This window comes from Lissotriton vulgaris, chromosome 7, assembly GCF_964263255.1.
Source record: "Lissotriton vulgaris chromosome 7, aLisVul1.2, whole genome shotgun sequence".
In the NCBI taxonomy this organism is placed as follows: Eukaryota; Metazoa; Chordata; class Amphibia; order Caudata; family Salamandridae; genus Lissotriton; species Lissotriton vulgaris.
The window spans coordinates 781,268,150-781,292,171 of record NC_141695.1 but is presented as its reverse complement, the minus strand read 5'-3'; the positions used below and the strand labels follow the sequence as shown (position 1 = coordinate 781,292,171).

Below are 24,022 nucleotides of genomic sequence, written 5' to 3'. Positions count from 1 at the left end.
GTACAGTAGAGTCATTTGGGTATACCCTCTGGCTTTTGGCTATGAAATTCAAATCAGCAGGCCCTGTTCTAGGGGTCTAGCCCAGCTCCAGCAGAAAGAGCTCCTAACCAACGTGTCTTCTTAGAGTAATAGCTGTTTCAAGCACAAAAATGTCTGTTACTAATAGCACTTTCCACTTCCTGACTTGAAGAACCTCCCCCTTATTCAGTTTTTAAGGAAATCGGGCCGGAAATTGTGTCGTTGTGCACACCTGGGTCTGCAATATTCTTACTGTAAAGGACTGACCAGGATAACTAACGGATGCAAAACAACACTTACCAAAGGCTATAGCAACCTTTTACATGTCCACAAGAGGGGCATGTTACACCGACAATACAAGCACTTGCCATGGAACTTGCCAAAAACTGTTCAACAACTTTGCTACTATTTCTCAGCGTAATGGAATCACTATTTACAATCTCCCACCAGTGCCATGTTTGCACTCTACAAGTCTGTAATTATTTAAGGCCTGTGGAAAACACATTCGCTTTCCAGTCTCTGTGTAACCAAAAAACTTGACATTGCATTGTAACTCGTGTGGCGGTGTGCTTTTGCAACCTTTGGTTTATTTGAGCTAAAAGATTTGTTTTTGCTAAAATCAGCACATTATGCAGATGATGAAGGATTGTATCACTAGTGTGGTAAATTCATAAATATGCTGAGAATACTCCACCTGAAGATCACAAAATTTCAGTTTTCTTGTGTATTCTTTAAGTCTATGCATTAAGGATGCCAAGAATGTTGTTTGCCCTCCTTCCCACTAGCACACGAGCACCCTGAGTCCTCTCCCCAACATATATTTATATATACAAACACTCACACACATATATAGCGTCAAATTAATTTAATGAGACAGGTGTATTAGTTGAAAACAGTGTAATGACGGAGCTCGTGAAAGCACTGAACACAGGGAACAGTCACCTCTTGCTAAATAGGAGACTGAAGGAGTTATCCATCTAGGAACTGACTTGCACAATCCACACGCCCTAACCAGGAATCTAAGTTTTAAACACCGGCTTCATCACTTGACTAATTGTGTTGTTTTAGGCAAATGACATTGCTTCAGTCCTTTTATTTCACCAATACATTTAAGAGTCCTGTTTTTTTCCACATCGAAATGATGTTGTCCTGATATGTTGCGTTCTGTTTTCTGAGCTTTAGCTTCACAATGGCAGTCAGTAATTGGTGATCACTGCTGACTTCCACTCACCTCCTCCCTCTGACGCCTTGCAATAAGCATCTCCAGATGCTGCTTATGATCAGGTGAATAGTCAGTTTTCTGGCTCTACCATTGGGTGAACACCAAGTTAGTTTGTGAATATCATGGTGGGGAAGAGAGTCTCTCCTATGATCAGATCATTTGAGGCGCGACAGTGCAAAACTCTTTCTCTATTGCCATTTGATCCATAACTATTGATTCCCATGGCTCTGTCATGGTTTGTGTTGTCATTTTCCACTTCAGCATTCAAGTCCCCAATCACAATCTTCAGGTTGTGGTGCAGCACATCTTTAAGATCCCCTTGCATCTCTCGGTAGAATATACCTATGACGGTATCGTCTATGTTGATTGTTGGAACAAAGTACCAGATTAGGTCGTTGTTGATGTCTCTCCCTTTTAACCTGGCTGTCATGAGTCTGCTGTTGACTGGCTTCCACACAGTTGGGACATTTCTCGTCCCCTTGCTCAGGACATGGATGCTCCCTGGTGATGTTGGTCATTGTCTCTTCCCCAGTAAACTACAATCTCTCTCCTGTGGTGGTTTCCATTCTGTCGGATCCAGTTCACGTATTTTCACTGACCCCTGAAAGTGTAGTTTGTAGTGCCTCGAGTCAGATGTTACATGAGTCAGCTTTCCTGTGAAATACATAGAATGTAAGAATGCCTAACATGTAGGAGTGACCTTTTAGTGCAGTACATTTCCTCAACTGAATTACTTCAAATGTAATAGTACTTTGAAGTAATTCAGTTCAGTAAGTGCACTACGCAAAAATGTCCCTCCACAGGTTATGTATTCATGAGCAATAAAGTTGCCTCACAAATAATGAAATTGTTTTTATAAACAGTGTACATGTCAAAGTGTTGTCTTTCGTGGTCACACGTGGAAACGCCCTCACAGGAGAGGTTTTCTTGACTTGTTACTAAGTCTATGTTTAGAAGCTACTACTTTAATAGGCGTCAGTGGTAGGTTATTCTTGATACATTTATAATTTTAAACACTCGTTGTTGACCTATCTTTTTTCCAGAGTATTTTTCCGCTATGTTTTATGCGCGATGTACGTGCCTTTCTTTCGATAGCTTACACAGTGACCCCGGCTCAGCTCCTATGATTTAGCCCGCCTCAATTTCTGGCCGTTTCACCTGTTCTTTGTGTTAGTGACGTTTGCATACCGCTGTTTCTGATTTGCGGTGCCTCGTTTATGGCCACGGGGATGCCAGCACACCTGCAGCCTGCCCCGTTCTTGTTCTGATGGTCAGCAAACCTTACACTGATACGTTCATACACAAAGGTAAATGTGCGTTTTTCAGTTACTTACCTCAGGAAATGCCCAGTGTAGTCGCCGTAGTGCTGCCGTAGCCACACCAGTAGCCAAAGCGCAAAAGAAGTGCCAAGGACCAACCTCGCGCACCTGCGGTATCTCGAACGGCCACAGAGGAACATATCGGTCTTGTAAGGTAGAAGAGGCGGCGACCTTCGGCTGCTCTCTAGCCGTAGCAGCTCCGACAGTGACTCTCCGGTGTGAGACTCTGCTCCCGCGCCTACTGAGAAGTCCAGAAGTTCCCCCAGGTCAGGAAGGTGTGCTCACTTCCAGCCGCATGCACTGCTACTTACATAGGCTGGGCTACGGAGCACCCACAAAGTGGAATGCTGCCTGTCGACTCCCAGAATGTTACCTTTCTTCCCGTCACGATCTTAGACTGTCTGCTTGGTGTTTTGGTCATGAAAAGCAAGAATGAGTGTCTTGCATCACAGCTTTTCAAACGTGTCTTCAAAGAAACAAGCGCACCTCACCCAGTAAAATCAACAGACACAATACAAGAGAAAAAAGGAACAATACCTGTGAAGTTGTCTTCCAGGCACAGAATGTACAGGGGCATATTTACAAGCCCTTTGCGCCGCTTTTACGCCGCTGTTGCGTCACTTTTGTGACTCAGCGGCGGCGCAAAAGATGCGCCATGGTGCGGGGTATTTACAACGTGACGCATCACGTTGTAAAGCTCTGCGCCAGAAGAATGCGTTCATGCGCAAGGGGGGGTGGGGTCGTTTCAGCGCAGGAACACCTCCTGAAAGTGGCTGAGTGAAATCTACAAGATTTCACTCAGTCATTTTGGTGCCCATGCTGCATCAAACCCCTGCACCTGCTTGAAGCAGGCGTAAGGATTAACGCAGCATTGGAAGAATAGGGCCCGAGCATTGCTGGAGCTGCGTCGTGCTTGCAACGCAACTCCAGCAATGCAACACTTTTACCGCACAGATGCGTGACGCATTTGTGCCGTTTTTGCCCCATGGTGCGTCGCATTGTAAATGCAGCGCAACCATGTTGGCGTAGGCATGGCACACAATAAGTGGCGCATCCCTGCTGATATGCAGGGATGCGCCACTTATTGTAAATATGCCCCACATTTGTTATATTTCCATGCAAATCTACGGCAATCACAGAAGTCCGGGACTGCGTGATTTTTTAAAGGGCTAGAAAGTTAATTCAGACATAGTCCTCAGGAGTACATTTCTAACTTATGATCAGGAACGTTTTTTTTTTTTTTAATTAGACCGATTGAGAGTGCCTCGGTATTTATCTTTGGAGTAAGCACTAAATAAATGTTTATACTTGGGCTTTGTAAGGTACCACATGCCACCTGATTTGTCTTCAGATTGTCACCTTTGTGTTAGTTTTTCTTTGGGTTTGTGTCTATTATGTAGGGTTGTCAGATGATACCATGTTGCTAGGGACCCGATGCCGTCAGTGAGGCATCTCAATTATGAACCGAAAGAACTCATGGTGATTTTGTCTTGCTACACTTCAGTTGAACTAACATACTAGATTACACGTGTTTTCATTCACAACTTAAAGGTGGACACTCACATGTGTTAAGGCTGAGTTCCTTTCTACCAATTTACTGTAGAAATCTTGGCCGATGGACCTTTGTTAGATAAGTGTAGAGGGAAGAAATAACGTGTTAAAGCAAACTAACAATCTTAATAACCATGATTGAAGAATCACAGACTTCCAATTCCGAGTTAGTGGGTTTAATACAAAGCCAAAAACAACTGTATGTGCAAACACCTTATAACGAGGTTGTAGAAGTATATGGAAACTAATACAAATCCAAACCTGCAAGCTAGTTTTATGCCATGAATCATGAACAGAATAACAATTTCCAGAAGCAGAATACAGGCAATGATTGACCCCACTTCAAGATCAGACTTCATCCGGTGGCTCATGAATAGAAAGCATTAGTCTTTCCCTACACTACCACTACCGTGACATCACTACTTGGAATTCCCCAGGCAAGATCAGGAAAAGGTGTCACTGCATGAAGACTTCCTAAGAAGTACACTTACGTTGTATAGGACAAGTAGCCAAAGCTAAGGAGCTCGTTCTAAGATGCTCCTTCTCTCTCCTTCGATGTCGAAACCCCCTCTCCTGACTCCACCCTGGGGCACTGTCCCTAATACAAAACACAAAACCGTAGAACATGCCCACAGATCACCTAATTTCGCGGAACACTTCTCATAGGTGATTTTTCATTCGGGTTGACTTCCAGCTACTGGCTCATTGACCTTGATTCCCAGGCTTCCCTTTGTGAGAAAGAACACTGACTCCTAATTATCAGTGTCACACAATATTTTATCTCCTCCCGAGCCCAACTCCTAAAACAAACGGCGTTATTCTAACTAACAAAGACGACTTTCTCCATGTGCAACAGAAATGTGAGAACAGAACAAATTCAATATGCGCATGAATTTCACTAGCAATCCCTGCCTGAGAGCTTCCAAGGAAAATATATTCCAGGCCTACACAAATCGGCCAACATAAGAATGAAAGGCATAGGCCCTTCAAATACACGCATAAGTGAACATTTCATTTGGGCCTTTCTACACCACTGTACTTAAGCACGTCAAATGCATTTCTATTGCAAGCAACTTATAACATCCTACACATTAAGCACAAATAGTCGTCTACATACAACTTTAATATGGTGCACGTTTAAATCAAATGCATTATTATATGTAAGCAACTTCGTTAAGAAATTACATCAAATACTGTGGATTGCAATATTAAAACAGGAATGCCACGTTGTTTCTTCGCATGGCACGATACTTTTCTTTCCATACACTTTCATATGTTATTATTGAATATGATCTAATATTAAAATGTTATTATAACAAATGACTATATAGGTGGATGCTGACTATCCATGATTATAATGCACCCCTCCAAACAAAAGAGAACCATCGCGCTCCATCAGTCCCCCCCCCCTGATGACAAGTGTCGTCATAATCAATGACAACTTGACAACTCCCTGGAGAAAGAACCGACCTAAAAGAAGTTGTAGCCAGTCTTCCCTGTCAGAACATCTCTAGGCTCTTGAGTTTCTCATAGTGACTGTCCTGCAGTCTCTCCATTCTCCTCTCACGTTCTCTAAGAGATCTCTCAGCCTGACCTGCCTTATGCCACTTGGAGGCTTTTACCAGTCCCAATAAGATGATCACACAAACCACAACTATGATGATGGGCTTCAAGATGTAACCGAGAATTCATTTTCCAAGGTTGGCAAACCATCCTCCTGGCTTTTTAAAGCCTTTTCCAACCTTGCTCCAAACACCCTCTGTTGTCAAATCATGCATTTCAATATGAATCTCAGTGATGTTCCTCATATATTTCTTCAGATCCCTGCTATTATCAGGCATATAAGTACAGCACTGCTGTACCCTCAACATTTTACAGACTCCGCCCTCTTTTGCTTGCAAGACTTTCAAAGCAAGGCAGATCTGCATCACCATAGCTCTTATAGACACCATCTCTCCATCTACAAGCAACAAAGACTGAACTGTATTCGCTGACAACTTATCCACAATAGTTGACAAACCTTCTAATCCTAATGTCATTCAGAACTACTCCCAAACTTGGTATCATTGCTCCAAATACATCTACAACTACCTCACCTACACTTGTACTTCATCTCTCTCTATGATGTACTCCCCCTTCCAAAGGTCCTAAATCCTCAACGTGATAACTCTTGGGAAACACAACAGCCACATAACATGTAACATACCAATTCAGTGTCAATCGCACATAGGCATTTTCCCCACACACAAAATACACACTTGGCACCACTTGTACCATATCCTGCAAGAAAGTATTCGCAGTGTCTTTGATCGTAAAGATATGATCACATACACTTTGCCTCACAAAAACATTATCATAGTATGTCTGTACCTGTCTGATGCAAAGCTTTCATCTCTGTTCAAAATTTGAAGTAACTGGACCAGCGCTCCCTCTCGCCTTGGGTGCCAATTCCTCCTTGGTCCAGGCAATTTTCCCCTCTCTACTATTAGATCTCACTGATAACTGTCCATGTCTATCTTCTACTTGACCTACAAATTTCTTTTCTATGTCAACTAACATACATGTTAAATGGTGACAATGTGCATAAGATGTATCTAATGTTACGGTAGGTATGAAATACTTTACCACACTATATTCCTGCTTGTAATATTCATACTTATTCAGGTGCTTATGAGCTGGAACTTCTGAAAGCACCACATCATATTTAGATAAGTAATATTCATAATGATCCTTACTGTAAAACATACTAAGTAGCAAGCTCCATGTAATACCATATGTCAAAGGAAGATGGTGATAACAAGTACCTTCCTCCACAGATGCAGGCAACTGCATACACACTAGCAATCTCTCCCATCCATTGTGTTAACATACTCGTATAGCCGCTTGGCGTAAGCGTTAAGCGTGTAGTCACTTTAGACAAATCTATGTGTAACATACAACTAGTTGGATTTAGCATAGCCTTTTCAGCTCCTATGATACCCTCTTTTATACTAGAAGTAACAGGTGTGGTTATCCCCTTCAATTCCACCCCTTCAACATCTGCTTAATGTGAAAATTTTACAGACACAATAATAACTAACGCAATTATTATTTTCACTCCTACTATAAGTGTACCTATCACACACTTAGACCTATGGTTCGAATTTGCAGACTCCATCTTCAATTGTCGGTTTAGAACAGCAAGAGGATTTACACAAAGTCTCTTTCTCTTTCTTTCTTCTTTGTCAGATTAACACAAAGGAGTATATTCGCAAGAACGTGCGCTAAACATCACCAAAAAATGCTAACGCACCTTTCTACATCGCCATAATCGCGAGAAAATAACCCCGGTTCAACGCTGCCAATGTCTGCGATTAGGCCTGGGTGGTAAATTCTGTTCCGCTTGCGGAATTTCCAGAATTTTGGTAAATTTGAGGTCCGCGGAGAACGTGAAATTGCCCAAAATTTTGCATTCTGTGACTTCGCAACATTTTTTGCTTGCTCGCGTTCTCAAATGCGTGTTCACGACATATTTCCCCCTGAGCATGCAAACAGCTATTGCGAACAGTAAAAAAGCATCGCGAACAAGCAATTCTGCGCGTTTGCGGAATTTCTGCGTGATAGCGAAGATTTCTTACTGTTTTGCGGAGATTTGCCTAACGCGATTCCGAAATTCCGCCCACCCCTATCCGCGATACAACCACCTCAACAGAGATAAAAACACAAACCGCATCACGAAAAAACGTGATGGGCCAAAGCACGATGAGAAAATCACGATAAGCAGCGCCTGGCCTGCAATACACACATGCCTGGTTGGAAAAATCACTATAAAAGTAGAAAAACAAACAAACACAAACTGACCAACACCCAAGCACCATGAAGGCAGCCGGAGCAGGCACAGAGGACGAGCGCAACCCCACAAGCACCACTGACAACCAGCCTGGGACCTCAGGGACAAGGAAGGGCAAGGACAAGAAAAAGTGGAACACGAAGTTCAGTACACAGGAAAACAGGATCCTGATAACGGAGGGGATGGAACACTATCAACAACTGTTCGTCACCTCCAACGTGTCATTGGGCACCAAAAATGGTATATGGCGGGATATCGTGGACAAGGTGAATGCCGACGGGGAGCACAAGAGGTCAATGGACGAGTCAAAGAGGCGATGGACAACCCCAGCATCGACACCAAGCCCTCCAAAACATCATGGACATGATCTGCGACTCACCTCCAAGATCAGAACAGCACAGCTGCATCGAGAAGACCCCATCCACTACCCAAACCACCCAGCAGGAGGCACCCACAGCCACAACAATCTCCCAAGACCACCAGGAACAAACCGCTGCCTTACAACGCCGTGCACTGGAGGGCCAGAGGGAGGCGGCTGAGCAGGTGCGGGTGGGGTTCGGCCTAATGGATACCAAACTGGACGCCATCAATGGGTGTCTAGGTCCCATAAAGGACCAGCTCCAGTTCCTAACGGACACCCACAGCCCGCCCCATGGTCTCCAACGAGGCCTGAATGACATTGCTGGAGTCAAGATGCGGAGAGAAGACCACCTCTCCGCTCAGACTGGCTCCAGCGATTCCAGCTGTGAGCTGGCACACATGCAGAGGCTCATGGAGTACATGGTGCGGATGGAGGTGGAAAGGATGGCAGCTGCCACTGCACATCAGCGAAATATAGCTGGGATCTACCATGCCCTGCAGACTCTCATCATGGCATTGCTGCAACAAGGCATGGCGCTGATGAATGCTGCTGCCCTCATGCCGTCCACATCTCCGCCCCCTGGTGTGTCAGTGCCTCACAGTGCGGCCGGCGTATCCACTCCGGCACCTGGTGTGTCAGTGCCACACAGTGCGGCCGACAATCCTCCTCCCGTCCCTGATGTGTCAGTGGCACACAGTGCCGCAGCCGGTACTGCAACACGCACAGGTGGGGCAGAGCACACATCCGAGGACGAGGACATGGCTGGGATTGTTGACAGAAGGAGGCTCTGGCATTCATTTCCGCCACCTAGCCTGTTTCTGCTTGGTGTGGCACATGGCCCCATGACCTTCCCCTGGCCCCTGATATACTCCGCTGCACACACCTTGGACCACGACATGGACTGCCATATCATGTTTGATGACAATGACACGGCGACCAGATTGCAGACTCTACCCTTCCTCTTCCGCAGTGCTTGACATCCCCAAAAGGACTCTAGCTGGCCCTTAAGCATGGGCGAATTTTGCGAATTCGCGGTTCGCGAATTTGCGTATTCACGAATTCGCAATCCACAAAATCCTGCGAATTCGGGTAAATTTGCGGATTTGCTGTTTTTGCCAGTTCGTGGGGGTTTTGTACAAGTTCGGGAACGCGAACTTGTGTGGTCGCAACGGTCACGACCATGTTGTTTCTACGTGTCCAGCCTGTTTGCGACCCTGTGGTTCATCGCGGCCACCCTCCGGTTCATCACTGCCACCCTCTGGTTCACCAATGCCACCCTCTGGATCATCACTGTCCCCCTCTGGTTTATCACAGCACCCTCTGGTTCATCACTGTCCCCCTCTGGTTTATCATAGCACCCTCTGGTTCATCACTGCCACCCTCTGGTTGATCACTGCCATCCTCTAGTTCATCCCTGCCACCCTCTGGATCATCACTGCCACCCCCTGCTTCACCAGTGCCACCCTCTGAATCATCACTGCCACCCTCTGGTTTATCACAGCACCCTCTGGTTGATCACTGCCACCCTCTAGTTGATCACTGCCACCCTCTGGTTGATCACTGCAACCCTCTGGTTCAAGGCTGTGGATTGGGGCAGGGAGGTTGAATGAAACTAGACACTGCCTGGGGCACACAAGGTGTCCCATGCAAAGTCCAGTTCAAACCGGTGCTGGGGCTCTCCAGCCCCAGCTCTGGCGTGAAACTAGACAAAGGGAAAGGGGTGTAACCACCCCCTTACTGGGTCCCACCCATAGGAGGGACCTAGCAGGAGATCCAGCCCCTAGATTTGGAATAAAGGTAGGAGCTTTGCCAATGCAAATCAGATCATCCTGACTGAAACTTTGAAATGAAACTCTGGACCCTTCGACGGGGAGCACAAGAGGTCAATGGACGAGGCCAAGAGGCGATGGATTGACATCAAGTAAAAGACCAAGGAGAAACTCGCAGCCAAACAGAAGGCATCAATGCAGACTGGAGGTGGGAGCCCAGCACCACAGCTCGTGTTGGATGACATGGAGGAGCTGGTGTCGACATTCATCAGTGTGGAGAGTGTGTTCAGAGTCGGGGAACTGGACACTGCTCGAAAGGACACAACACAACCGCAACAGGGTGAGTGACCACCAGGTACTGGGGGGACGGGTGGAGAGGCCCATAATAGCACACATGCACAATCAAGCAGAGCACAGTGCACACCCACAATGATTCTGGGTCATGGCCCCGATCTACACACTGCCACAATGTACAATGCCATGCTGTCTGTATGTCAACATGTTCCATGCGGCCACATACATGTGGACATATTGTAATACACCATCGCCCCGTCACATTGCAGAGGCACCGTCAACACCCCCTGCACAGCAGTCCCAACCACTCTTCACTGATGACGAGGAGGACAACCCCAGCATCGACACCAAGCCCTCCAAAACATCATGGACATGATCTGCGACTCACCTCCAAGATCAGAACAGCACAGCTGCATCGAGGAGACCCCACCCACTACCCAAACCACCCAGCAGGAGGCACCCACAGCCAAAACAGTCTCCCAAGACCACCAGGAACAAACTGCTGCCTAACAACGCCGTGCACTGGAGGGCCAGAGGGAGGCGGCTGAGCAGGTGCAGGTGGGGTTCGGCCTAATGGATACCAAACTGGACGCCATCCATGGGTGTCTAGGTCCCATGAGGGACCAGCTCCAGTTCCTAATGGACACCCACAGCCCGCCCCATGGTCTCCAACGAGCCCTGAATAACATTGCTGGAGTCAAGATGCGGAGAGAAGACCTCCTCTCCGCTCAGACTGGCTCCAGCGATTCCAGCTGTGAGCTGGCACTAAGCATGGGCGAATTTTGCGTTCGCGAATTTTGTGAATTTGCGAATTCGCAATCCGCAAAATCCGCGAATTCTCGCGAATTTGCAGATTTTTTTTTGTGTTCGCAAGGATTTCTGCCAGTTCGCAAGGATTTCTGACAGTTCGCGAGGGTTTTGTAACAGTTCGCAATCGCGAACTTACATGTCGGCTCGCAACGGTCACGATTATGTTGTTTCTACGTCTGGTTCATCATCATAGGTTCCCAGCACCCTCTGCCACCCTCTGTTTTACCCATGCCACCCTCTGGTACATCATTGCCTTATGCCACCCTCTGGTTCATCATCACAGTAGATTATGTGGGGAAAAAGCAAGCACACCTGCCTGCTTCAACTACCATGAATTAATTTGGGGTTGATTTATTAATGTGTCACTTTTTTAAAATTCCAGTCTGGCACCTGCATCCTTATCTGTAATTTGCTTTCTGTTGCAGTGCGATTTTTTTTCCAGGACCTTGTGGCCTACTTGTAGCTATTCTATGAGCCTGCTGTGAGGGTCAGAGCAGGGTCATACAATTGTTGCAACTAGCAGCTGAACTTTGGAGGGGCCCTTGTCAGGAAGCACTACAGGGAACGGTTACTAATGATGAGTTTGAACTTTTGAACCTGCTTTCACTTTTGCAAAACTCGATTTTCTGCAGAGCAGCATTACAGCAACTTTAATGCCCCACCAAGCTTATATGAGAAAGTTGATTTCTAATCCAAAAGTTATCCAAAGAAAATCAAAAGGCCTCAAATCTAAAAAAGTGCAGGCAAATGTCAACCTGAGGAGTTATTCTGATAAAAATAATCATTTTCAGAAGGTCTATGCTGCTTGCTAGTAGATTTCTTGTGCGGAATTGCAATTTTTGTAATTTCGCGAGTGCGAGATTGTTGCTGCCCGCCGCACCTACATGTTCGCAATTGCGAACTTACACCACAAAGAAAAAAAATCCGCTGCGTGCGAATTTGCGGATTTTGCGGGAAATTCGCGAATCTCGCGGATTGCGAATTTACCGAAAATCCGCAAAATCCGCGAGCGTAACGGATTTTCCGCCCATGCTTAGCTGGCACACATGCGGAGGCTCATGGAGGACATGGTGCGGATGGAGGTGGAAAGGATGGCAGCCGCCACTGCACATCAGCGAAATATAGCTGGGATCTACCATGCCCTGCAGACCCTCATCATGGCATTGCTGCAACAAGGCATGGCGCTGATGAATGCTGCTGCCCTCATGCCGTCCACATCTCCGCCCCCTGGTGTGTCAGTGCCTCACAGTGCGGCCGGCGTATCCACTCCGGCACCTGGTGTGTCAGTGCCACACAGTGCGGCCGACAATCCTCCTCCCGTCCCTGATGTGTCAGTGGCACACAGTGCCGCAGCCGGTACTGCAACACGCATATGTGGGGCAGAGCACACATCCGAGGACGAGGACATGGCTGGGATTGTTGTCAGAAGGAGGCTCTGGCATTCATTTCCGCCACCTAGCCTGTTTCTGCTTGGTGTGGCACATGGCCCCATGACCTTCCACTGGCACCCGATACACTCCGCTGCACACACCTTGGACCACGACATGGACTGCCATATCATGTTTGACCACGCAACGCAGACGATCCGCTGTTCAGGACTAAACACAGAGGCTCAGCTTATTCCTTCTGTCCCCATCCACAACCATTATTGCAATTTAGTCCAATAGATTTTTCTGCTGACCCATGAACGCCTCATAGCTGTTAGGCGCTCGATCGGAACTACACGCATCGAGCGGGTGTTGTCATTATGTAGTTCCTGATGAGTGGGCGAATAACAGCGCTACTCTTAGCGGAGGTCGAACAAGTGAACTACACACGTTTCATGCACTACATCACTTTGTAGTTCTATATACCATAGCCCCGCGAGACTACGAGCCAGAGCATTGTCCTGAACCTAGCCAACATTGAGTGCACACTGAGACACAAACTTGACTCCTTTAGCCTTTAATACAATCCCTAGCATCTATGTTTGTAAGGAGATAATGCTATTGATAATGCTATTCATCCCAGCCTTTCGGTCTAGCCCCTCCCTCGGAGGCTCGGATTGGCTGCGGATATGCAGACAGGACAATTGAAATGGGAGTGACGAAGAGAGCCCGGTGCCTCCCCCTGACTCAGTCACTGTTCGAGACAACGACGGACAGGTAGGATTGTAGCTCTAAAGTCTATCAGTACTGAATTCAGTCCGACCTTAAATGCTTAATCAACAGTGAGTCTGGATCTATGCTGTTTCCAGCTTGTCAATCGTCTTTTAACTTCTGATTAGTTGTGTAAACGTGGCTACATTTTAAGCTTATAGCTAATGATAGAACGGATGGGAGGTTTTAATTAGGAGCTAGTTGTTATATGCTAGTTAACTCTACGTACAGAAGACCTTGTGACCTCGTAGTTTGTGAATTGTCAGAGCAGATCAACGTTTGGTCCCTCTGCTCACGGTAATCACGGAGTCGGTTTCTGTCCTTGTAGAGCGGGGTCTCACATATCCTGAGCCAGGTCCAGGAAGAGGTGAGGTCCACTCCCCGGACACACTGGATGAGTAATGAAGTTGTATATATTTTATGAACTATGTATCTCTCTGAACAGACCAGGGTAGCTGAATGTGACTCACTTGTACAATTGTCTCCAACAGACACTACTAAGACACCAGGTGCCGAAGAGAGGAGTTTATACAGATGAGGGAACATTATATCCTTTACTGTTGAGTTTCACTTGTGTGTTTTTTCATATATATTTTTTTCACACTTCTATTCACTTACAAGCAGTAGCATTAATACAGAACAGAGACCCTGACGAAAGCCTGGGTAATCTCCTGTTGTGGCTGAAACATGTTGGTCTTTTCGCAGCTATTTGTGTGTACTGCGATGATTATGTTACACTGTTCTTGTTTTTAAATTGGAAGGGGCTGACGTTTATTAAAATAGGTTTTTGTTAAGTTCCCTATCCTTTTTTAACCACCACATACATTATTTTTGCACTGCACATTCCCATCATATCAACACCATGTGGTACAACCGAGTGATTGTGGGTCGTTACCCCAAACCGGTTATCAGGGTATGCTGGTGGTCTCAATGATCAAGAGACACAATACCCGGTAAGGATTACCAGATGAGAATATTGATCCATACAAGACTTTGATGGGAATCCTCAACTAAGGGTGACTTACAGTTGCTGGTGTTTCGCATTCTGGTGATATGGTTTGTTAGTTCTACTTATTTTCTGTTCCTACGCACACGAGTTGGCATAGGTACAATACTATAGAATCACTATTGGATTTCTAATTTAGACCCCTAAGTTTGTTGTTTATAGCTTATATCATGTTTGATGACAATGACACGGCGACCAGATTGTAGACTCTACCCTTCCTCTTCCGCAGTGCTTGACATCCCCAAAAGGACTCTAGCTGGGGTTTGTACAAGTTCGGAAACGTAAACTTACTTGTGTGGTCGCAGCGGTCGCAACCATGTTGTTTCTACGTGTCCAGCCTGTTTGCGACCCTGTGGTTCATCGCGGCCACCCTCCGGTTCATCACTGCCATCCTCTGGTACACCAATGCCACCCTCTGGATCATCACTGTCCCCCTCGGGTTTATCACAGCACCCTCTGGTTCATCACTGTCCCCCTCTGGTTTATCACAGCACCCTCTGGTTCATCACTGCCACCCTCTGGTTGATCACTGCCATCCTCTGGTTCATCCCTGCCACCCTCTGGATCATCACTGCCACCCCCTGCTTCACCAGTGCCATCCTCTGGTTCATCACTGCCACCCTCTGGTTTATCACAGCACCCTCTGGTTGATCACTGCCACCATCTAGTTGATCACGGCCACCCTCTGGTTGATCACTGCGACCCTCTGGTTCAAGGCTGTGGATTGGGGCAGGGAGGTTGAATGAAACTAGACACTGCCTGGGGCATACAAGGTGTCCCATGCAAATTCCAGTTCAAACCGGTGCTGGGGCTCTCCAGCCCAAGCTCTGGCATGAAACTGAACAAAGGGAAAGGGGTGTAACCACCCCCATACTGGGTCCCACCCATAGGAGGGACCTAGCAGGAGATCCAGCCCCTAGATTTGGAATAAAGGTAGGAGCTTTGCCAATGCAAATCAGATCATCCTGACTGAAACTTTTAAATGAAACTCTGGACCCTTCGACATCCCACTCGACGTGGAAGAATCTCCTTTGTGGTCAAGGAGTGGCACCCTGTGCAAGCAGGCACCATCAGCGCATCAAGACTTTCTTTGCCATTGCTCCCGCCAGAGCTCGAACAACAGAGATCGACAAGACCCAGATTCCCAGATATCCAACAGCCCGATCCACAGTCCTGGAAAAGCTGAGACCCGTGGAGGTGATGAGAGACGTGGGACCGGCCATCTTGAAGAGTCGACAAAGTGCTTCCTGTGCAGCTCCCGAGGCACCCTAGATGCTGTGCTTTGGGGTTTGAGAAGCCCCAGCTCCAAGCAGCCTGTGCTTTAAAGATCACCCCTCCACACTCACCGAGTGCTGCGTGGGGCCCTTTTGCACTTTTCCTGCTTGACATGTTGTCCGGTCACTTGCCCGTTAGCTAGTGGCCTCTGTGACGACGATCCATCAAAACTACACTGCTGGTCTGGTTGCTCCAGACTGGCCCTAGCTCCCCTGAAAAGGAGCCATTGATCTGACCTTCCCGGTCTGATCCAGAAGACATCTTCGAGTCCTGCTTGGGTTGTATTTGCCAAGGTTTGGTGACTCCAATTCGAGATCCGACACTGCCGACAGCAAGAGCCTTTGTGGGACAGCTCGTGTCCACCAGCTGGTCATCTTCGATCCTTCCTGGTCCACGTGGCAGTGGAGACAAACTACTCGACAGCACCTGATCGCAACCCGACACTCCCTGGTTCCGTCCTGGTTCCATCCTGTTCACTGGCTAGTGACCTAGACTCTGTCCCCTCTGCTTTCAGGTACTCTACATCTTTGATCCACCCTTGGATCCAACCGGACTCTTCTCTCCTGGCCGCCTGCAGCATCTTTACCTCCAGGCTCCATAGAACTCCACGAAGAAACCCAACGCACTTTGGCACCTATGCACCCGCTTCCTGTGGGTGAGTTAACGAGATTACACCGGTGCTCCTAAAGTGGTTTACACCTCTAGTGTCCTACCTTTTAGTGGCTAAGTTCTAGTCCAGTCAGAAGACTCCTAAACCTATAACTTTCAGATTTTTACGCATCATTGACTTGTATGGTAAACGCGATTGCCTATAGACACTGCACCCGCATCCTGTGGGCCTCCTATGTCCTAACCTTCGTTAGTCCAGTGTAGGCCCAGCGATTCCCTAGGCCCTAGGCCTGTTCATTGTTCGTGACGTGGTATTTATACCACTTTCTTAATATATGGTTTGAGTGGTCACCCTGCCCATCCATAATTGTGCATCTTATTGTATGTTATACTGTGTTCTTTGTTTAACGCTTGTGCTCCTGTGCTCATAAAGAGTCAAGGGGATTATTCTAGAAATAAATATTTTATAATATATAATTTGTGTGGTGTCCTTTCACTTGGGATTTAAAGGATGGCATATGCTAAAACAGCTGGCTTCACATGCCCTCTTGAGTTTAGCCTAAGACTGCTTTTGTCCATGCTACCACTAGGATAGCTGGTCTATAAGGTTGACTTACAACCAATCACCATAAGGGTCGTTTGGACTGGTGCAAGGTGCTCACTAGAATAGTGATCATCATATACCAGGCCAACTTCTCACACACAGCACCCTCTGGTTCGCCACTGCCACCCTCTGTTTGATCACTGCCATCCTCTGGTTCATCCCTGCCACCCTCTGGTTCATCACTGCCACCCTCTGGTTTGCCGCTGCCACCCTCTGGATCATCACTGTCCCCCTCTGGTTTATCACAGTACCCTCTGGTTCATCACTGCCACCCTCTGGTTGATCACTGCCATCCTCTGGTTCATCCCTGCCATCCTCTGGTTCATCAATGCCACCCTCTGGTTGATCGCTGCCATCCTCTGGTTCATCCCTGCCACCCTTTGGTTCATCACTGCCACCCTCTGGTTTGCCACTCCCACCCTCTGGATCATCACTGTCCCCCTATGGTTCAAGGCTGCCACCCTCTGGTTCATCACTTCCACCCTCTGGATCCTCACTGTAGATTATGGGAGGAAAGCAAAACACACCTTCCCACCCTCAACTTAGATGAATTAATTTGGGGCTGGTTAATGTGTAACTGAGTTTGTGCTTCAAGTCTGGCACCTGCTTCCTTAGCTGTAGGACCTTCCTGTTGCAGTTATTTTTTTTACAGGAGCATTGTGCCATACTTGTAACTATTCTCTGACCCTGCTTTGAGGGTCAGAGCAGGGTCAGAGAATAGTTGAAAGTAGGCAACTGAACTCTGGAGGGGCCCCTCAGGAAGCACTACAGGGAATGGTTACAAATTAGTTTGAACTTTTGCACCTGCTAAGTGCTTTCAGTTTTCCAAAATTTGTTTTTCTTCCATTTCGCGAGATTTGCGGGATGCGAAATCGAACTTGCAATCTGCAAATTCCTACGAATTTGCTGATTTCTCTTTTTTTTTTTACATGTTTGGGCGTTTTTTCTTTTTTTTTGCGCGTTCGGGCGGTTTTTTGCTTATTCGCGGGCCGCTTGCAGCGCACCGACCCCGAGGTTGCCCATGAGGTCATGTACGGGCACGGCCATCTTGTTTGCGTGACGTGTTTCCATTTCTGGGCGCTCGTTGCAAGTTTGCGTCGTATGCGGCGCGCGATTATGTATTCGTGGGCGTTTTTGCGTGCTCGCGGGGGAAATATCGCGCAAACTTACCCACGCGGTCCTCTATGGGCGCGGCCATCTTGTTTTTCATTCACTGCTATGGTTTTGGGCATGCTACCTTTCTATCCACCTTACATCTTTGCAATCCTATGTTTTTCTGAACTTTTTTTGTTTTTTTTTGCTTATTATCTCTCTCTTCAATTTCCTACATCTATATTTTGTGTTTTTTTTTACTTTTTGTTACTTTATTACCTACTTTATTTCTTTTGCTCTCTCTCTTATTTTTTTCACACCTATTCTCCTTTCCTTCTTCTTGTGCCCAGGACCATGGCTAAGGGAAGCGACAAGGGGAAGGGCCCAGCCCCACGTACCCGGCTCCCTTGCGGACGTTGGAGGGGGGAAGAAGTGCAGTCCATGGAGATCTTTTCTGCAGTGGAGGTGGCCGCCTTGCTGGTTTTTGTCCAGGTCCACCTCCCTAAGACCGTGGCAGCAGGTGGGCGGATTGCTTCCGGTTACGGCCTCCGGGAGCGTTGCCAGCTGTGGGAGAAGGTGTGCTGGCGCATGTATAAGGAGTGTGGGGTCCGGCGCACCTACCACCAAGTGACCCACCGGTGGACTGACTTCTTGGACCGGGAGCATGACATGCTCGACCTGCTTGGTGTGGAGATCCCTGGGCTTGGTAAGTAGCTATATAATAACTACCTTTTTTCCTTCTGCTCTGTTATATTGCTAATCTATTTTTTTCCTTAAGAGTACGAATGCTGCTGATTAGATTACATTGCAGGTAAATTAATGTTTAAATAGCTTCTGTCATTGCAGGTGCTCGCCTGGTTATTGGCGTTGCTACTATGCTTACTTGTTTGCAACTTTTTAGTCATTTAAGAGCATTACTACGTAATGCTAGAGACAGTAGACTCAAGTCTAGTCCTTCTTTGTACCCCTGCTGCTGCCACTTTGAAGAGATAGTGGTGGATTGATACGTTGAGTATACTATTTATTACTTGTTCTAGGACATTTGTTAGTGGTCTGCAATCATGATGACGGACTGTGTCTGTCACGCGACGTCTCGTGCTGCTGAGTGATGGCAGTCGTAGTAGAACCTTTTTGTTGTTGATGTAGTTAGTGAATTACCTAACTTTCCTATTAGACGGTCTGCGAATCCTGCAATACTGTACTACTATCCTCTTAGTTGACCAGATCAGATGCAATTGATGTTAATTTGTTTCCCCAACATAATTTTAGATTGAGTACAAAGAAATCAAATATTTCCCAAAAAAACAATCATCCATGTTGTGTTTCTTTACTTTATGATCACTAGCAACTTCCAGGGGCAAGGCGAAGGCGGCGACAGAGACTCCGGTGGCAGAAGTTGGACAGGAGCAGTCCCTTCCAGGCTCTTCTGCTGGCCCCAGTAAGTTGTCTTATTGTTATCTTAATACTTATACTTCCCTAACTTTTACAGCTCCTATTTATTATAAACTGGTCTTAAATAGTCTTGGATCTTCTTCTAATGTAGACTACTTTCTACATTCTTATCCTACCTCTACCATCACTCTCTGTGCTACTACTATTTACAATTATGAGTCGGTCTGTGTAGGTAGCTAAGCTTGCCCATTCGACAAACGGTGTGAAACAAAACTCTGATACAGCAATAGCTCTAGGCACTGAGTGTAGTCCTCTGGGTTGCCCTTGCTGTCTATTCCAGTTTCCTTAATGTAAGTGCTTTGACAATTTGAAACAACAAAATGTAATTGTTTACACCAAGTAAAAGGTAGCAGTGTCCTTTTTGATTTGAGAGGAGCACATCCCATACCGCTAGTGTTTCACTATCTTTCGACATACCTCAGTGCGAACAGAAGTTGCACCCCCAATCCCCTGACCGACTATCTAGAATGTCTGACCAATGATTTTTACAACCCAGAAAAACAGATGACTACCTCCGAGTCCCGGCCTATCTGAGTCACTGAAACATGACTGCCAAGTGCAGTAGTTCAAACCTTTCCGCTCACTCACTCGTAAACAAAAACCACACAGTGTTTGTTATGTTAGTTTTAAAGTTTTATTTTCAATTAAGAAATGAAAACACTATTTCTGTCACGGTCCAACGGCTCCTCGGGATCAGGGCGATGCTAATAGGAGTCCACCTCCAGCTTTCCCCGCACTCCGATTGTACAACACACAGAGCACGGTAGTAGGCAGGTGAGGGAATAATGCCGGGGCGGGAACCGCTGGAGAAGGGATGCCTGTTGAAACAAAAACCATACGTTAGTACCAGTCCCTCACACTTCTCCTATCTATCTCTCAATTAGAGCCACCCCTACCTGATACTCCTCAGACTTTAGCTCCCTTCTGTATTTTCAACCTGCTAAGATGAGATGACTTCTCTCATATATGGATCAGGATTCCTGAAAGAACAAAAAGCCTTTTGATGATACTGTCCCTTCCTATCCTACCAATAAGAGCCACCTCACTTCCACACATACATACCATGCGATCTCGCTCCCTTGTGAATAACTGAAGACGAAGAACCAAGCTAGTCCTTCATATAAGCAATGAGTGCAGAAAAGAAAAGAAAAGAAACAAAATGCAAGTGAAACTACCCAGTTCGTAGGATCCAAAAAGTTTAGCATGAAACAGACTGTCTCATTATACCTCCGTATGAATGTCTAACTACAGTTCACAAAATCCAATAGTCACGAAAAAGGATGGTAGAACTACTCAAGGTAGTATCAATAGGAACGCTGCTCTCTTACCAGACTCAGACACTGGCGTTTCCTCTTCACTGTTCTGGCCGCGGAAGGGAGCAATCCTGCGTCTTCCTGCCAGAACACACACCAGGATGGCAATTCTAGAATAAGGGGGACACCGGTCAAAGAGAGGGTGCAATACGGCGTCTCTCCTAAAGACCTAACCCACCTCTTATCAGCGGGAAAACAACCACCAGTTGAGAGGGTGCAAATCCGGCGTCTCTCTATCTGGCAATAACCACAATCCGACGTGAGAGGGGGGAAATCCAGGCATCTCTCGCATCGGAAACAAAAACAAAGAACTAGAATTCAGACTCGGGAGGTAAACATCCAGCGTCTCCCTTTCTGACCGCAATCACAACAAAGATGCCAAGAGTCAACCCTCCAGTAATCCCGCAGCCGCGGAACTACCTATGTGAAGGCAAAAGTCTCTTCTTCACTCTGGAACACAGAGAAACTAACGTCCAACCATCTGTTCCCAGTAGGACAAATCACGAGCACCGCTCCCGGTGATTCACGTACATTTATGGCCTCTCCCATTCGCTTCCGCCCACAGGAATTCTGGGAGATGTAGTTCTCAGCTATTCTCAGGCAGGCACACGTCGCATCCTGACAGTATGCCCCCCTCCCAAGTGCCTCCTAGCACCAGGCTTCCCCGGATGCCGCAAGAAGAACCTCCGGACCTCCACAGGAGCATGAACCTCTGTACTAGGCTTCCATGAATCATCCCCCGATTGGTACCCCTTCCAGGAGATCAGGAACCACAACCTCCCCTGGCGGTACCTAGAATCTAGAATTCTACGGACCTCGTATTCCAACTGGCCATCTCTCATAACCGGAGGTGCCGCCTGGATTCGGGCCCTCCCAGCCGGCTTCAACAGGCTACAATGGAACACAGAATGAATCCGTAACGAAGCAGGCAACTTGAGTTTATACGCCACCTGATTGATCTTACGAATGATGGCGTAGGGACCAATGAAGCAAGGATGAAAAATACTGTGGTAGCGGAAACGGATGTTCCGAGTCAAAAGCTAGACTCTATCGCCCACTTTGTACTCCTGTCCCTCCTGACGATGTCTGTCAGCCCACTTCTTATAGGAGACCTTCGACTGGTCCAACGCCTTCCGAATGGACTTATGGATCCTGAGAAGGGCCTTCATATGCGCAGCCACAGTAAGGTGGTTTTGTACCTCGCTTGGAACTACCACAGGCAGAGTGTTAGCATGGAACCCGGTATTGGCTTTAAACGGCGTTTCCTTGATCGAACTATGCCACATGTTGTTATAAGACAAATCGGCCAACCACAACATGGAAACCCACGATTGATCCGCCTCCTTAGAATAACACCGCAAGTACTTCTTAAGCGTCTGATTCATCCTCTCGGTTTGCCCATCTGTTTGCGGATGAAAACTGGTGGACAACGCATCTTCGGTGTGCAAGGCCTTGCACCACATGTGCCAAAAGCAAGCCACAAACTGAGGTCCTCGATCTGAGATGATAACTCGTGGAATCCCATGCAGTCGTACCACATGGGTTAGCAACAGCTGTTCAGTCTGACTGGCAGTGGGAAGGTTTAGGCAGGGAATAAAATGTCCCATCTTTGTGAGGCTATCAACCACCACCAGTATAGCATTGCATCCCTGATCATTCGGTAAACCCACAACAAAGTCCACGCTGATGGTATGCCATGGATGAGCAGGAGTCGGCAGCGGCAGCAGCTTCCCCCTCATCTTACTCTGCTCACCTTTTGCCCGTGCACAAGTGTCACATTGTTGTATCCATGCTTTCACATCCTTAGCCATTCCCTCCCACCAGAAATGGCGCTGCACCAAGAGTAGGGTTTTCTTATTGCCAGGATGAGCAGCCACCACCTCATTGTGACACCAATTGAAGGCTTGCAACCTCAGGGGATGAGTAGGTAGGTATAGTTTTCCCTTGTACAATGGCACCCCATGCTTTAGTGTCCAATTCACATCCTAACTGGCCCACGTTTGCCACTGGGCCGGACTCCGTTGATCGGTTATCTGAGACATGAACTGGTCTGCTGCGACCACACAGAGTACCTTCTCTAGGGGAATGATAGCCTGCGATACGTCTTGAGGAGACGCAGCACCTTTCTCCTGTCAGGATAGAGAACCAGCCTTCGGATTATCGGACCCTGGGCGGAATGTAATCACAAAGTCATACCCTGCGAAAAACAACATCCATCTCATCTGACGTTGAGAAAGCTGACGGGTAGTCTTCATGAAAACCAGATTCCGGTGGTCCGAGTACACCGTGATGGTATGTTGCGCCCCCCACAAATAGTGTCTCCACTCCATGAATGCCTTCTTGATGGCAAACAGCTCCTTCTCCGCCACTGTAAAGTTCAATTCGGCCGAGGACAACTTTTTGGACAAAAACACCACCGGATGTAACTGGCCGGTCCCTCTGTCCCTCTGGGACAGTATTGCCCCAACCGCTGTATCCGAAGCATCCGCCTCCACCACAAACGGGACATCCATTTGAGGATGCCGCAATATAGGAGCTGTACTGAACAAGTTCTTCAATAGTTCAAAAGCCTCCATTGCCTCTGGGGTCCACTCGAACGTTGCACCTTTTCTCAACAACCGAGTGATGGGAGATGCTACCAAAGAGAAATGTGCTATAAACCTCCTATAATAGTTGGAAAATGCTAGGAAGCATTGCACCTCTTTCACACTCTTTGGAACTGGCCACCGCTGAACCGCCTCTACCTTCCTGTCTGCCATCCGAAACCCCTGGGGACTCAATATAACCCCCAGGAACTCCACCTCAGACACCCCAAACTCACACTTACTGAGCTTACAGTACAGACAGTTGTCCAGCAATCTTTTCAGGACTAGGATAACGTGGCTGGCATGCTGTGGTATGGACACAGAATAGACCAGAATGTCATCGATGTACACTATGACAAACTGGTCTACATAATCCTTCAGTACGTCGTTTAGGAAGTACTGGAAAGCCGCCGGGGCGTTGCACAGCCCGAACGGCATGACCAAGTACTCCAAAAGACCATACCTAGTTTTGAAGGCTGTTTTCCACTCATCACCGCTACGGATCCTCACTAGATGGTATGCTTCTCGGAGGTCCAACCCGGTGTAGATGTTGGCCTCCCGTACTTGATCCAGTAAAACGGGTATGAGCGGAAGCCGATAGCGATTTCTCACCGTCTTTCTATTCAGCAGGCTGTAGTCAATACATGTCCGCAGATCACCATTGGCTTTCGCCGTGAAAAACAGAGGAGACGCTGCAGGGGACCTAGATGGACGAATGAACCCCATGGCACAGAATTGTTTCAAATACTCCTGCAGGTGCTTGGTTTCCGGCTCC

The 24,022-nt window shown here is 47.2% G+C and overlaps 1 protein-coding gene across 1 annotated transcript in view; it reads right to left on the bottom strand.

The window, feature by feature from the left end:
* The window catches only part of LOC147702407 (uncharacterized), a 281,334-nt gene extending 278,515 nt beyond the window's left edge, over positions 1–2,819 (bottom strand). The window contains exon 1 of the mRNA XM_086928790.1: positions 2,575–2,819. Within this exon, the coding sequence (XP_086784916.1) occupies positions 2,575–2,699 (125 nt within the window). The 5' untranslated portion in view covers positions 2,700–2,819. The remainder of the gene's footprint in view (positions 1–2,574) is intronic.
* Between the last annotated feature and the right edge of the window lie 21,203 nt (positions 2,820–24,022).